At 45.2% G+C, this 14714-nt stretch overlaps 1 protein-coding gene across 2 annotated transcripts in view; it reads right to left on the minus strand.

The window, feature by feature from the left end:
• TTYH3 (tweety family member 3) overlaps positions 1-14073 on the minus strand; it is an 80750-nt gene extending 66677 nt beyond the window's left edge. For both annotated transcript variants that reach the window (XM_049790972.1, XM_049790971.1), the window contains exon 1: positions 13804-14073. In XM_049790972.1, coding sequence (XP_049646929.1) covers positions 13804-13926 — 123 coding nt within the window. In that variant the 5' untranslated portion in view covers positions 13927-14073. The remainder of the gene's footprint in view (positions 1-13803) is intronic.
• Positions 14074-14714: the final 641 nt, after the last annotated feature.

Consider the following 14714-nt stretch of genomic DNA (forward strand, 5'->3'; position numbering starts at 1 on the left):
TGCCTCTGAACTCTTCTGGCCTATAGCACAGTTTCAGCCATCAGGACACTTCCCTAGATCAGGCGATACAGAAATACTGTAGTAGAACCTAAAGAGGCATTGCACAATCCAAACCACAGCTGCACCAAGAACAAGATTCTTATCGCAGTATAGTTAATGTTTTGACTGCAAGAAGAACATATAGCTTGCAGTTAACATCAAACTTTGCACCATGTAATCCTTCCTTACTGCAGCATTAGAACAATGCTGTAGTTCTGTTTCACACATGTCCTGTTCTAACACAAAAAAAATATTCCTCACTGAGAATAAAGCTGAGGACTAAATTGTAGTTTCCAGAAGCAATCAGCCCTGTTTACAGTTAGCCTATGTTCATAGCACATGGCAGAGACTCCACACTGACCAAGGTCCAAGGCCAGCTACACAGAAAATACTCAGGATCCCTGTTTTCCCAGGAGAAGTGACCAGTAACTTGTTGGAAGGCAACAGCATGTCAAAGGCTAGTTGAGTACATCCCCAAGGATTAAAGTCTTGTAGGAGTAGTTTTAGCATTAAAGAAGTGGTGGTGCATGTGTTTGAGTAGGAAGTAAAGAACTAAATTGCTGGTGGATCCCATCTGAAGACACGGGTGTTAGAAAGAAAGCTCAGCATTCACTACATCAGACACCAAACAGCAAATTTCACTTTGGAAAGGAAAAGAAAAACAGACATGCCTGGTTTGAACTTGAACCTTGATGAGCATTCAAGGCCTATCCTTGAAACTGGTTCTTTCTTAAGAACCTTGTATTTTATTTATTGCATCAAATAATCAGGATCACTCTTAGTGAAGCCAGCACAAGTAAACCAAACCTAATAATTATGTTAGTGCTAAAAGTCCTGCCCATAGGTTATACCTGCAGAACTACATTTCACCTGTTGGATATGCCACTGCTGTGGTACAAGAGGCATATCTCCTCCCAGGCCAAAGCGTAGCTGACATCAGCAGAAGATGATTCAGATCTACCCACCTAACAGACTTGGATCCACAGTCCTCTTCAGCACTGGGAACATGTTAAGAGGTGGGTCAATCACAGGCAGAAGATGCAATAGCTAGCAAATAACTATTAAATGTATTTAGAAACAGTATTAAGACAAGCAGCAGTCTCTGAGCAACATTTTCTTGAGAACATAATTAACAGCAATGAAATACTGTAGCAGCCAACTGAATTTTAATAGCTGCAACAAACTCCACACGAACACCGAAAAGGCTGAAAGGACACTGGAGTGAGACACACACATGACCCAGCAAGTAGTTGCCTCAGTAAGAATTTCAGACTTAAGATACAAGTACACAGACAAGAAGAATTAACACGCCAAGGGGGGGATTAGGGTAACAAGATCCCCATACCTTCTCATCATCTTCTGCTGGGAGAGGAGGCAAGTTCACAGCTTGTTCCTTCCTCCTTCTCCCATGACCTCCACATTGCCTGAGGCGAAAGCTAAGCTGCACTAATAAAAACAGCAGAGCTAGCGTAAACTGTCCAACCTTGTTATTTACACCTCAGCAGAACACTCCCAGCACCTACTATCACTCACACAGCTTCTCCAAGAGCTGCCTGCTAACACACAGGCATTAGAAGCAGGTCCCAGAGCACCGCTTGTCCACGCAGAGAATTTTGTCAACAGCACTGGACATGTATTTATATTCACCACCTTTAACATTAAAGCATTTAAAATGCTTTTGAAGAGCTTGCATGTGAAGAGATTTTAACTTGCAGCAGGTCAAGCTGAAAAGCTTGAAAAACAACCCCTGCAGCGATCAAGAGGTTCACCGTTAGAGCGCTCAACCTGCCCCAGAACATGGTCTCTGAGGCCAGCCATGAACTTTACCAGGATTTTTACCTGGTTGTACTTATGAGAATGAAAGGCTATTTTAAGCCTGGAAATTTGTTGCTCCCACTAATTTGTCTACTGAGGTTGATTCAACATCTATTGTCTAACCTGTAAGAATTTTGAATATATATGTATAAGGAATGGCCAGCGATCCAGCATATTTGACCTCAGAGACTAGGGATGAAACCCTGTCCTACCCAAGCTCTATATATGACTCAGCCTCATAAACTGACAATAACTCAAGACTGCATGGGGAGAGTTTGAGAAGGACAAACAGAAGACATTGGTCACATTTTGAAATACTAAAAGGCACACAGGAAGCGTTGTACAGTGCTTTTAAAATAGCACTCTCATCCAAAGTTTCTGTTTAGCTACAGGAGAAGTGTCAAGCAAATCATTCCATCCTCACTGGATGTGCTATCTGTGCTTTCCATTAAATCCAGACAGAAAAAGACCCAAAACACAGCTGATCCATTTTTTCCTGCCACCTACTACAACCGAAACGGTTTCCCTCTTAAGGGAGCATGAACATTAATACTTGCCATTGACGAGAAGTACCTCTAATCTAGTCTTGTGCAATACCTCCCATTTATTAAAGTCCAAGGCTTTCAGTCTAATCTTATTCAAGTCCTATGGGGAGGTGAAAAAAAAAACCAAACCTATCTCCTTAATCATATCTGTCCAAGCCCAGTGACAAGTCAGCTATCTCCATCCCCAGCCTTTTCCTAGGTCTGTGCCTTTCGGTATCGCTTGCGCTCGACAGCTTGTTAGTCCAAAGCTAAGTGGAGATCATGTTTTCAGGGTCTACCATTGCATTAGCAGTGATGATTGTAACTACAAGTAGAGGTGCAATAGGGTAGAAATAACAAGTCCTCCCTTTGTGTTCCCTCTACTTCTCCTTCTGGAAAAGAAAAAAAAAAGCACAAGTATTTCAAAGATACCAGAAGTAGCACAAACTAACTTCTCTCAGAAGACCCTAGACATGTGTTGCTGGGGTTCAACCACACAATTAGTTCCGGAAATAACCTTCCTTCATATTTCAGAAACAAGAAGAAATTACAAAATAATAATTATCCACCCCCCACCCTCACACCCCACCCCCACCCACCCCCCGCAAAAGACTCAAAAAAAAGCACCAGGTACTTTTTGTTGTAAAACACTCAGCCATTCTCTAACTTCCAAACAGCAAAAATGGCACTGTTTGCAAACCCTGCAACTGTTCTGTTACACTCTTACTCCAAAAGTAAAATTCCCTCAGGTGCCAAACTTAAGAAAATATGTTTGCATAACTTTTCATTAGAGTCTCCTTCCTCTCATCTCTCCTTGAAATTTACATTATTACACCTCCCAAGGAAAAAAAATATTTATAAGCAGTACACCTCCACCCTTTCCTCTTAGTTCAACACCACAAGGCAAGATTCAGCCAGAGGTCAGCCACTATGCACTCTCAGCTACATCCTTCATTTCTATGCTCTTCCACGTTCCTCACCAAAAACCAAACTGAGTTAAGAGCTCACCATATCTGCATTTGCCAGAAATCCATAATTTCTGCAATTGATGCAGCATGGCTTATTACAGCTGCAAATGTTCCTAGGCTCTGATAATTTTAAGCCCATGGCTGGGTGTCTAATTAAAGGAGGAATGAATTAATGAGTTTTACCAAAGGCTTTTGAGTCACCATTATAATTCTCACCCTTAATCGGCAGCAGGACACTTAAAGGACAACGTGAGCAGGATCAAGAGCAGAGAGGGGGGATAAACCACCCCCCAGCTGATGCTTCCCCCATCACGTTCCTCTCCAACATGTCACTGTCATTCAGACCCCGACAGCCAGATCAAACCCAGCAGGAAAACGCCTGGGCCTTTTGGACAGCTGAATACAAAAACGCTTCCTGAAGCTGCCACAAAGCACACACCAGCCTTTGAATGCCGAGAAGCAGAGAGATGCTGGGCGAGAGGCTCTGCAGAGCGCTGACTCCACCACTTTCATTCATCCACAGCCCCAGCCCCCACCCAGCGCCAACAATTACAGTTCAGTCTCAGGCTCCCAAGGAGGCAGAAATTGAAAACACGTTTTCATTGAAGCACAGCTTGAATTTCATGAATTCCATTACTCTCGACTTTCTCAGCATTTCCTGGAGTGAATACTGTAAAACAAGGGAGAAAGAAGGGCAGGGGGGCCGTATGCGAGGCAGCAGTCATATGCCACCCCTCGGACCATGCCAGTCCAAGAAGGGACTACAGAGGCACTTGCAGTGAGAAAATGACATAAAGGAGGACTATTCCTAAGCTGAAGAAAATAAGTATATGCTAAACGTAAGTTTAGGGAGGAAGGAAAGTGACAAACTGCCAGAGGCCTCAAAACAGTAACATCATCCCTTAGGACTAGCACTTAAATAGCAAGGCTACAGGCACAGCCCAGATGGAAAGACTTATGATTTCAGCAGTGCAACAGAAAGCACCTCTTCAGCAGACTGAAGAAACCTTAACTACTATAGCAACTATCAAATTTACCAGTTTATTGGCTACAGGAACTTGAGGACACCGATAAACTACAAGAAAGCTTACCCCAAGAAAGAAGCATGAAGTATGGTGAAGTCATTCTCTGCCCACACATTATTCAGAAATCTATATTCAACACTAAAGCAATTACAATCATCAGAGAAGACAGGTAGCACCAAGCAATGGCTCATTTTTTTCCACGTGTACAGTTGTAACCCAATCAACTCTGGGATTATTCAGGTTTGCTAATTAACGCCCTATGGATAGCTTTGATACCATTACCAATACTCATAATGGTTCCTTCACCAACACCTTCTCCCCTCTCTCCCTCCCAGCTTGGGCCTTATCTTCAGGAGCATTACATCATCTACTGCACTGAGTCCTCCTTGAAACAGACACTATTATGCAACTGAAGTGCCTCCATTTGGATTTTGGCATTATTTTGAATTTCAGTGTTGAATAGAAGGCTTGTTTAAATTCTCTGCGTGAACAGCAGCATTTTACAGACTGAAAAGGGTGTCCATGCACAGACACCAACACTGGCATAACAACGCGTCTGAATGTGTTATACATTTGTGAAACATCCATTCCCCACATTCCCGTTTCCCCTTGTCCAAGAATAAATCCAGCATTGTTAGGACTGATTAGCAATATCTTTCATCCCTAATTTCACACTACAAAGGACTTTCATGCATGTGCACGTGTGGCACCATTCTGAGACGTATCAGGCAGAAAAAGCATTTAACACTGACAGAGGAAATCACAATCTGAGGGTGCAGCTCCAGTTTAAGTGAGGGTGAAGGGGAGTGTGTCAGCTCTTTCCCCTGGCTGGTTTCAATGTTACTCTTACTATTGACCAAAAAATGCTCATTTGTTAAAATAATAACTTAAAAGAAGTCTGGCACACATTACACCTGCTGAAGCAAGCAACCTGATAACCATGTGAAAGCACACATTACTATAAATATTACCCTCATATCCAAGTGCTTAGAGAACGGAATCACTACAAATATCGTGACTGAGTTACACCAACTGCTGTGTCCACGTATTGCACGCTAACCTACTTTTTTTTTTTTTGCAAGAGCCTTGCAGCCTTAAGCACACAAATTACTACTTTGCAAGAATATGCACATATACGGCTTACCAATCCCTAAAGCTCACAATTATAAGATCAGACTCAAAAACTACAAATGGCTCACTACCAGAAATATTAAAAAAAAGTTTGAAATTAAAGCCTCTGAGCATGAAAGCGCACTGTGTTTTACTCTTTCCTAGTTCATCTAATACAAAAAAATAAAAAAGAAACAGCATCAGCATGGCACTGCCCCACAGTGACTATTCACTAGATACCTGCAGACCTTTTCACCATGCAGCAAAAGTTATTTCTGGTTTGGGGATAAACATAACCAACTCCTACTTTTTCACTGCTGCAATACAACCAACAGTCTCAGCCACTTCTCGAAGTGGAGGAAAGGGAAGGATTTTTAACAGTGATGGCTTTTTTTTTTTTTTTTTTTTTTTTTTTTTTTTAAGACTGTCATCCGAGTGCAACCCCAGAACAAAAAATCTTGCAGGAACTTGATCCTCCTTGATTTTAGCTCAGCTCACCTGTCTTGTTAATCATCATAGTCAGCTAAAACAAAGAACTGGTAGGATGACATACACAGAAAGTACAGACAGCCTTGCTGAGAGCAGAGCAGAGTTACTGGGTTTTGGTTTTATTATTATTATTATTAGAGACAACTCTCCAGCATATATCAATATGTCCCCAAGTACTTTGAGTCTTATCTATGTCTTAAAAGTGAGAATTAAAGTTCAATACAGAAGGTAATCCTGATAGATTCCAAAGTTACTCAAGTCTCCTCTGAATCTTAGAGCAAATAAATTCCCAGAAAAAACGTCCCTTTCCCCAGCTATGGAAATTACATTCATTTGAAAACAAGCCAAGTTCTCCTACCCACTCAAGGAGAATAGGAAATCTCAGCGTAACTGGTGGAAAGTTTACTACTAAAAGATAAAACAGAAACAAGAGGAGAACTGACAGTCATCAAAAAGTTAGTTGTAAACGAGATGCTGTCTCTGCTCCACCTCAAGAAAATTAAGAGTGAGCACCATCTTACTCAGTGCTTGCTTGTAGCCACTCAAGCGTATTCACTAGACATCAAAGAATGTAGAAGAATGACTTCAGAAGAAGCATTAACCACCACTGCTTAGTCTTCAGCACACTGATCCTTACAGGTACAGCAGTGTCCTCAGAAAGGAGTCACACAGAGCTGACCAGGCAAGCTCTGCCACAGCACAGTCTTACCACATCAACACAAACAGCATGAACCATGGATTCTGGACTTCTCCCTTTCCATCAGTAAGTGTGCTGGTGGTGGTAAAGAGGTCTAAAATTAGCCTTGTCCTAGAAGGAGGAAAAAAAAACCCACAAGAAAAAAGAAAGAAAAAAACAAGAGAGAGGAACGCCAAGGGATCAGAGGATGCTTGTCTCTCCAACTGTCTGTTCTGAAGACACGTGTGTCAAGAAACCTGATGTCACAAAGGCCCATAACTTTTATCCATCTCTTTATCAATAGACAGATTTTTGTTTACAGGTTCAAAAATAAATCTAATCCCAAAATACAAGTAGGAGATCAAGAAGACTTGTGTCACAGCTCCTTAATCCACATGCGAAGCCTTGGGATTGTCAGAGAAAAGCACCTGAATTCCCACCCTTAATTTCCAGAGTCATGGCTCATGGGATATGTTCTTCTGGGTGAGAATTTCTCACTTTCCCTAATAATGAAAAATAAGGAGCACTAAAAATGCACACCAACATCTGCTTGAAGCACTGCTCGTTTTATTGGATCAACATTTAAACAAAGGCTTTTTGTTAACCTGAAGAGTGTGGATTTTACTCTGCTCAAAAAGGCATTGAGTGGAAGAAAAAAAGAAAAAGAAACAAAGAAAAAAGGGAAGAGACAGCAAGACTGAACTGATTTTGATTAGTCCTTTCTCCAGAATGCTAGTGATCAGGCTTTACAGCTGGACACCAAGATAAGCTTCCTAAGTAGCTATATCATTTTGGTGGCAAACTGAAGGCGAATCCCTCATCTGCCTTTTTAGTTCCTGTTTTGACTCCCTTTTTCCAAAGCAAATGCAAAATATAAGGTTCTTGAATGTCAGCTCCTCCAAACCGATAAACACTTCTATGCATATGGGTAAGTACAATATATAGGCAATGCTTGGAGAAGGTGGATGCATTGCTTAAGATTTACTTCATAAGTACTTAAATCCAGACCAGGAGACATAAGTTGTTACACTCATGTAGTAAAAAAAAAAAAAAAATAGAGGATTTTCAAGAGGACAAATGTTGCCTTGGTACAGAAGCGCCAAGGTGCCAGAGGCTGGCCACCACCTGATCAGAATAATGCTTTTAAGTCTCATTCTACTCTTCCAGCTAAGACCAGCATGGCACCTCCAGAGCACCACATGCTGCACAGAGGTCTCCTAAGACTGGGAAGCTCACCAGGCCTGGCAAAAGCATCTTCTCTGTGCAGGATTAATACTTTTAGGATTCTACCCAGATGAAGCAAGCATGGTTTACATCTTTGCACACTCACTTGCATCTCCTTCTCTCCTCCCCCCACAAAGTGTTTCACATTTCTCCAAGTCACCTTTTACCTCTCTGTGTGTACTTTGGTCTGCTAAAACCATACATTCAGAACAGTTACTTTTTTTTTTTTGGCTAGAGTAAGGTAATCTACAGTCAGGGCTTCCAGAAACTGTCAGTTCTCAGGAGACCATCTGAAAATGTAGAAGCACAGCATGGGTCAGCAAAAAAGTAAGGCTGCAGACAGAAAGCTGGCAAAGGTTGATTTTTTTTTTCCTGTCTGTATACCATATGCTGCTACATGACTGATGTATGGTCAACAGAAACCGTGGTATGTCTACCTTTGGTAAAAATCAGCCATCAAAAATTGTCTTGATTCTACATTTTTGGTTATTCATTATGCTGCAGTTCCCTAGTAAAGGCTCTTCCAGATTAAACACAGAATAGAGGAGTCTGACTACAGCGCCAATTTGCTGATAAGAGGTATTACTGCATGGTTACTCATGCAACCAAGACTGATGACTAAAGGGAAGAGGGAATTTACCATCAGTTCTTAAAAAAGTAAAAGCAACTTCAATTTAATTAGAAAACATTGGATTCTACTAACCAGGGTCACCTAACCTTTCTGGAAATACAAGCAAACTAGTGCTACAGCAGGATAGCTGATCAGACCTTGGAAGTGGTCCATCTATTCTTGAAAGAAGCCTTCAGTCTAACCCCTTTAAGAAAGGCACATTACCCTCTGACTTTGAGCCAACTAGACAAAAACACGTCATCCAACTTGACTAATACACATGTTTCCAATTTACAGAAAGACTCTTGGTTTCAGAATTGAAATAAGACGCCAGTACAGTAGAGGAAGTTCTAAAACAATCTCTCTAATCCAAGTTTTTTGGCAGTTTAGGATCCATCATGTTTCTCCAGCCAAGAAATACTTCCAAAGACGACATTAGCTGTTATGTGTAGGGAAACAGCCTCACAGAGCCAGAAAGTACCTGACAATTAATTCCTTGCTGAACCTTTGCCTACAGGTTCAAGCACACGTGCCTTGGATTAGAGTCTACAAGCCAAAAAAAGGAAACATCATTGGGCTTACACAGCACCTTTCATTGCTGGATGCCCCCTCAACACACATACAGCAGTAGAAAAAGAATGTTACAATACAAAAGCACTGACAGATGTATGATAGGAGACTCCTGGGTGACAACACTAAAGAGACCATCTCAAAACCAAGGACTAGAGCCTCCCCCTGTTCTTTACCAATGCTTCTTTCAGCATGGTTCCACATCTTAACTGGTGTGAATCAATCACCCAGTCTTTTTCCAAAGCACATACAGTTGCCATTACACCTACAATCTGTGCATTTGCAGTTCTGACTCTTGCAGAAAAAACACAAGAGCAGTGCAAGGAAAGACTTTCAAAGATACTGTAAAATTTTGCTTCATTCTAGCCTGATTCACACATAACCCATGCGTTCACACAGATTCAGGTCAACATTGCCATTTTCCAGCAATTAAGAAAAAGCAGAAATTCAAATCAAGGTGCTCCGTAGCTTAGCTTTTACAGCCTCTCTTCTTCACTGTTTATAGTACACTTCTCAGCACACAATGAGACTTAAGAGCTACAATAAAGTGTTGTAGGCTCCTTTGCTGTCAGTACCAAAGACACCCTGTCTCTAGCAGGTATCCCATTACCTGTTGTGCTGTTATTAAAAAGCTATTCAGCTCTTCTACTTCCTTCCAGCATGTAACCTCCAAACTACCTCAAGGCTCTTAACCAACTCTACCCTGAGAAATAAAGTGAATTCAATGCCATGCAACTAAGTCACAAGCAGAAGTACTTACATTACTAAACAGATTAAACTAGTGACAGCAGCAGTCTTGGGACCCTCTTACTGGTCCGATTAACTGAACTGGAAAGTAAGCGGACAGTACTATTAAGATCATCATCATTTGTTCAGCAGCAAAAAGCACAGAGACCAGAACTGGTATTAGCATGATGCTGTCAGAAGGAACACAAGCTTTGCTCCATTTTTACATTCCCTTCACTCCAGAGTTTGTGACTCACTACACAATGAAAAGGCTTTGCAGAGCACTGCAGTATGACTCAGATGAGAATACAGCCAGAACAAAACTGTTCGTATCAAGAGATCTTCAACCCCAATGATTCATGGGAGGATTAGGAAAAGAACTGGTCTGATAAGATCCTCTATAGGGATGACTCTATGGAGCAAGCCCTGCAAGCAGCACATGAAGGCAACTCTGACAGGACTCACCAGCATGCCAAACCCCCTGGAGAAGGAGGATCACAACCCCAGCTCATTCTACATTGAAGCTCACCTCCATTCCCCCAGAAAAAGGAAACAACTAGTTGTACTGCTGTCCACAGCTTGTCACAGCAGAAGCAAACATCTGAAGGACATAAATATACACATACATTTTTAAACAATCTAGTCCAGAGGGGAAGGATCGGTTCTGCTCCTCTACACTTGCACACGCTGTTCTAACCTAATGCAACAAGATACGCTGTGGAAGAAGATAAGAATTAAGTAATACCAAGGGAGAGCATTTTAGAGACCAACTTGGGTGAAGAAGGTATGCAGCCAAAACCTGCAGCTGCATTTATCTCATCCCTCGGCAACAACATTGTCATAAGTATTTCTCATGCTCTCGGACAAAAGGAAGAAGTCCCTGTAGGTTGGTACACAATGGACACAGCTGCCTTGAGACAGGCAGGTGCACAGTGGATGTCCCTCCTGCTCTGACAAAAGGGACTACATGGGACAGAACAGCATAACTAGCCATTAAATCTAGGTCCTTCCAGATATTCCCCATCATGCAGGGTCCCAGAAGACGCAACAAAGACCTAGACTTCAAAGGCTGGCAGTATGTGCTTATCTACAAGCTACACGTGCTTCAGAGAAGTTTCAGGGGACAATAGCTTGTCTGCTGCTTCAGCGGAATAGTGGCTTGTGCATTACAGTAATCCTTGCTAGGTAGAGGTGGAAAGCCTGTTAAATCAGCAGCCTCCTTACCCGCAGAAGCACGTGGCACTGCAACAAGTGACATGACAACATTAAAATTCAAGCCACTGTATTTCACTTTTAGTTGGAGTGGGATGTTTAGTTGATGCACAAGTTCAAAGCCTATCATCAAAACATGAGTACAAAAAAAAAAGCCGGTCTTTACTAAGAGGTTACTAAAGAAAACAGTTTTATAAGGAAAGCAATGTTTTCGTTTGGTGATGGGTTGGGAAATCTTTTCTAGAGCAGCAGTGAAGAATCAGAAAGGATATGTTGCTTCCTTCCTTGTAACAAATCAGAATGAGAATGGACACTGAGCCCTGCTGTATGCCTATTTCTGACAACAGTCTACCTACTCAATGACTTGAGGTCATGGAAACTTAAAGGTATTTTCAGTTTAGTAAAGGTAATCCTTCCTTACTACAGCTAGGGATGCTCTGCCCTTTCCCATCCCCATGAACTCCCAGTTAGCATCCCTCACTGCCCTCTCTTTACCCCATTGGAGAACTCAAACGCAGTGTGCAGTTTCACAGCTTATGCTTAAGAATCAGGGTATCAACCACTAATGGAACAGAAAACAAAAAGACACACAATTTGTGCCAATGAGACCTATAAAGAAAAGAAAAATACACAGAAATTAAAATAAAAAATGGACTTAATTATTTTCAGGACACATACAACCTCACCTGCTAAATCCAAAAGGTTCCTAAAGAAAAGGGGAGACTATGCCAGCATAGGCTGCAAACAGAGCAAGAGATACAAATTCATAATAAAGCTAATAGAAAAAGCTAGAATTCAACCCAAAAGGCCTTCAAGAACAATTTAAAGCATGAGAGAGCATTTAGCACTACAGTTCCCACTCCTGGATTAAGTTTCCCTGTTTCACTGCATTAGAATTAATCTACATGGCTACGAACTCCAGAGTCAACTTGCAGAGCCACAGCAGCTTCGTTATATAACCGGCGACACCGATAACACGGGCTGCGTTACTGGAGCCTGCTTGCTATCCCTCGCCACTGCCGAAACCAGAAAAGCTGCTGCTACTCAAATGATTCTCTTGACAACGGACACTTCGGTAATCCAGACATTCGGGTTTGGATTTGATAAGACGTTTTCTTGTGAGCTGATGTTAAGACTTAAAAGGCCATCTACTGCTGTGCAAGAAGTCCTTAATATTATCAAGGGAGGGGAGGCAGCTACACAGGAGGAGGAGAGCAGAAGGCTTTAAGTAGGAATACGATTACTGTAGAAAAATTATCTGACAAATGAAAACAACCCCAGATTGTTGCAAGGAATGCTTTTAAGCAATTTAAGTGAAAACCAGTACATCTGCTGTCTATTCAAAGGTCAACGAGTGCTTGTTTCGTGATAACACACTCCCAAGAACATCTTTCCATGAACTCTTAACTTCTGATCTTCTGCATCTCATATCCCTTGTTTTAAAGGCAGCTACCCTCTGAGGTCATGGAAATACAGTTAAGCTGCTGTGCAGCGTTACATCTCTGTGTGGCCATCTTGAACTCTGCTAAGCCAAGGGAACTAAAACAAATTAACAAATTGAAGCCCCAAATACAAAAGTTAGGTCAAAAGTCTGTTCTGTTCACTGGTTTAAAGATGTTTCTTTGTATCTACCCATTGCTGTTTAAATACATCTCTCAGGTTTTGCTCTAGCTGCAGCCCACAGATCTGTTCATCTGTTTAAAACAAAAAGCCCAAACAGACTGCTTTCTAAAGTATTTCTAATACCTTTTACTCCTAGGATAAACGAGAACCATTCAGATGTCCTAGCATTTCTGCCTGTGTGCATGATAGCAGGCTGCGTATATAGGACACTGCAAGTATGTTCAGAAAACCAAAATGGTGTTTTCCAAACCAGAGACCGTGGCAGAACGAGGCAGCAGAGCCACTGCAGCTCTGTTCCAAGATGACAGCAGAGAACACAGATGTTAGAGCACACAGATTCACTCCACAATCATTTTAATTACATGCCTAGCCAACCAAGCACAGGATACAGGCTAAGCAGCATTAAAAAAAAAAAAAGCGGCACACAAGTCTTCTGCAAGCATCTTCCCATGCACTTGATGCTAACACTGCTCTCATGCATTAAGCGATGTGTTTTCCAGCAGGCAGGCAGTCTGTTTTGGAGAGGCACTGCTGGCCTCTCTGCAGGTCGCGGCGGTGTGCGGCCGGCTGTGGGATCGATAACGAGCGGTCAGCGCTGCCTGCACAGGACACCGCCACTTATCATCGGCGATGAGCGGTCACGATCCAGCCAGGGGCGTCAGGCCAAGACGGTGCCTTCGCCTGGACAGCGCGGCTTGCGGGGGACCTGGCGAGGGCACATGGCCAGCGTTGCCTCCTGCCTCCCCTTCCAGGGGACCCCGCCACCTTCTCCCAAGAAGGACCTGGGCTTCCAGCAAGCTGGAAGCAGCTCGGGGCTCCTGCTCACCCCTCGGGGGGGGGGGGGGGGGGGGGGGGAATGGCCTCCTGCCCCCCATCCAGGCCGGCGAGACCCCCGCATCTCGGCCTGCCCCGACCCTGCAGCCCCCCACCTGCCCCGCGTGGGGCAGACACCCACCCCACGGCACGGGGGAGACGCGGCACCCACAGACACGCACCCGAGGGAACCCAGCCGGGGCCCCTCTCCTTCTCCTCCACACCCCCAGGCGGGCCGAGCCCCCCTCCGCGCCCCCTGCCCCGCACAGCCCACGGGTGTACAAACACCCCCCGGCCGGGCTGCGAGGGGCCCCCACGCGGGACACAGCCCGCCACACGCACACACACAGAGAAAGAGAGACCCCGTACGGGGACCCACCTGCTGGTACTCGGCGTCGTGCGGTCGGAAGTCGGCGGCGGTGAGCTCCCAGCGCAGGCTGAGGTGCGGCAGGCGGTGCAGCAGGCTCACCCACCAGGGCGGCGAGTAGCTGACGCCCGCCATGCCCGCCGCGCCACCTCGCCTCACCCCGACCCGCCGGCCATGGAGCGCCGCCGCCGCCCGCGCTGATCGCTCGACTAGCTGCCTCCCTCCCTCTTCACCCGCGCCCCGGCCGGCGGCCCCGCATGGCCGGCACCTCCCGCCTCCTCCCTCCCGCCGCGCCGCTCGCTCCCTCTTTGTTCGCCGAGAGGCTCCACCGCCTCCGCGCCCGGCGCCGCCCGCCCGCTCCCATTGGCGACGCCGCGCCCCGCCCCGCCCCGGCCGCCGCGGCCCCTCAGGGCTCCTCCGGCCCCTCACAGGGCTCTCGCGGCCCTTCAGGGCTCCGCCAGCCCCTCACAGGGCTCCCCCAGCCTTTCACAGCCTCCGCCGGCCCCTCAGGGCTCCGCCGGCCCCTCACACGGCTCCCTGAGCCTTTCACAGCCTCCTTTGGCCCCTCACAGGGCTCCCCCAGCCTTTCACAGCCTCCACCGGCCCCTCACAGGGCTCCCCCAGCCTTTCACAGCCTCCACCGGCCCCTCACAGGGCTCCCCCAGCCTTTCACAGCCTCCGCCGGCCCCTCAGGGCTCCGCCGGCCCCTCACACGGCTCCCTGAGCCTTTCACAGCCTCCTTTGGCCCCTCACAGGGCTCCCCCAGCCTTTCACAGCCTCCACCGGCCCCTCACAGGGCTCCCCCAGCCTTTCACAGCCTCCACCGGCCCCTCACAGGGCTCCCCCAGCCTTTCACAGCCTCTACCGGCCCCTCACAGGGCTCCTTCAGCCCCTCAGGGCTCCCCGAGCCTTTCACAGCCTCC

This window comes from Accipiter gentilis, chromosome 33, assembly GCF_929443795.1.
Source record: "Accipiter gentilis chromosome 33, bAccGen1.1, whole genome shotgun sequence".
Classification (NCBI taxonomy): domain Eukaryota; kingdom Metazoa; phylum Chordata; class Aves; order Accipitriformes; family Accipitridae; genus Astur; species Astur gentilis.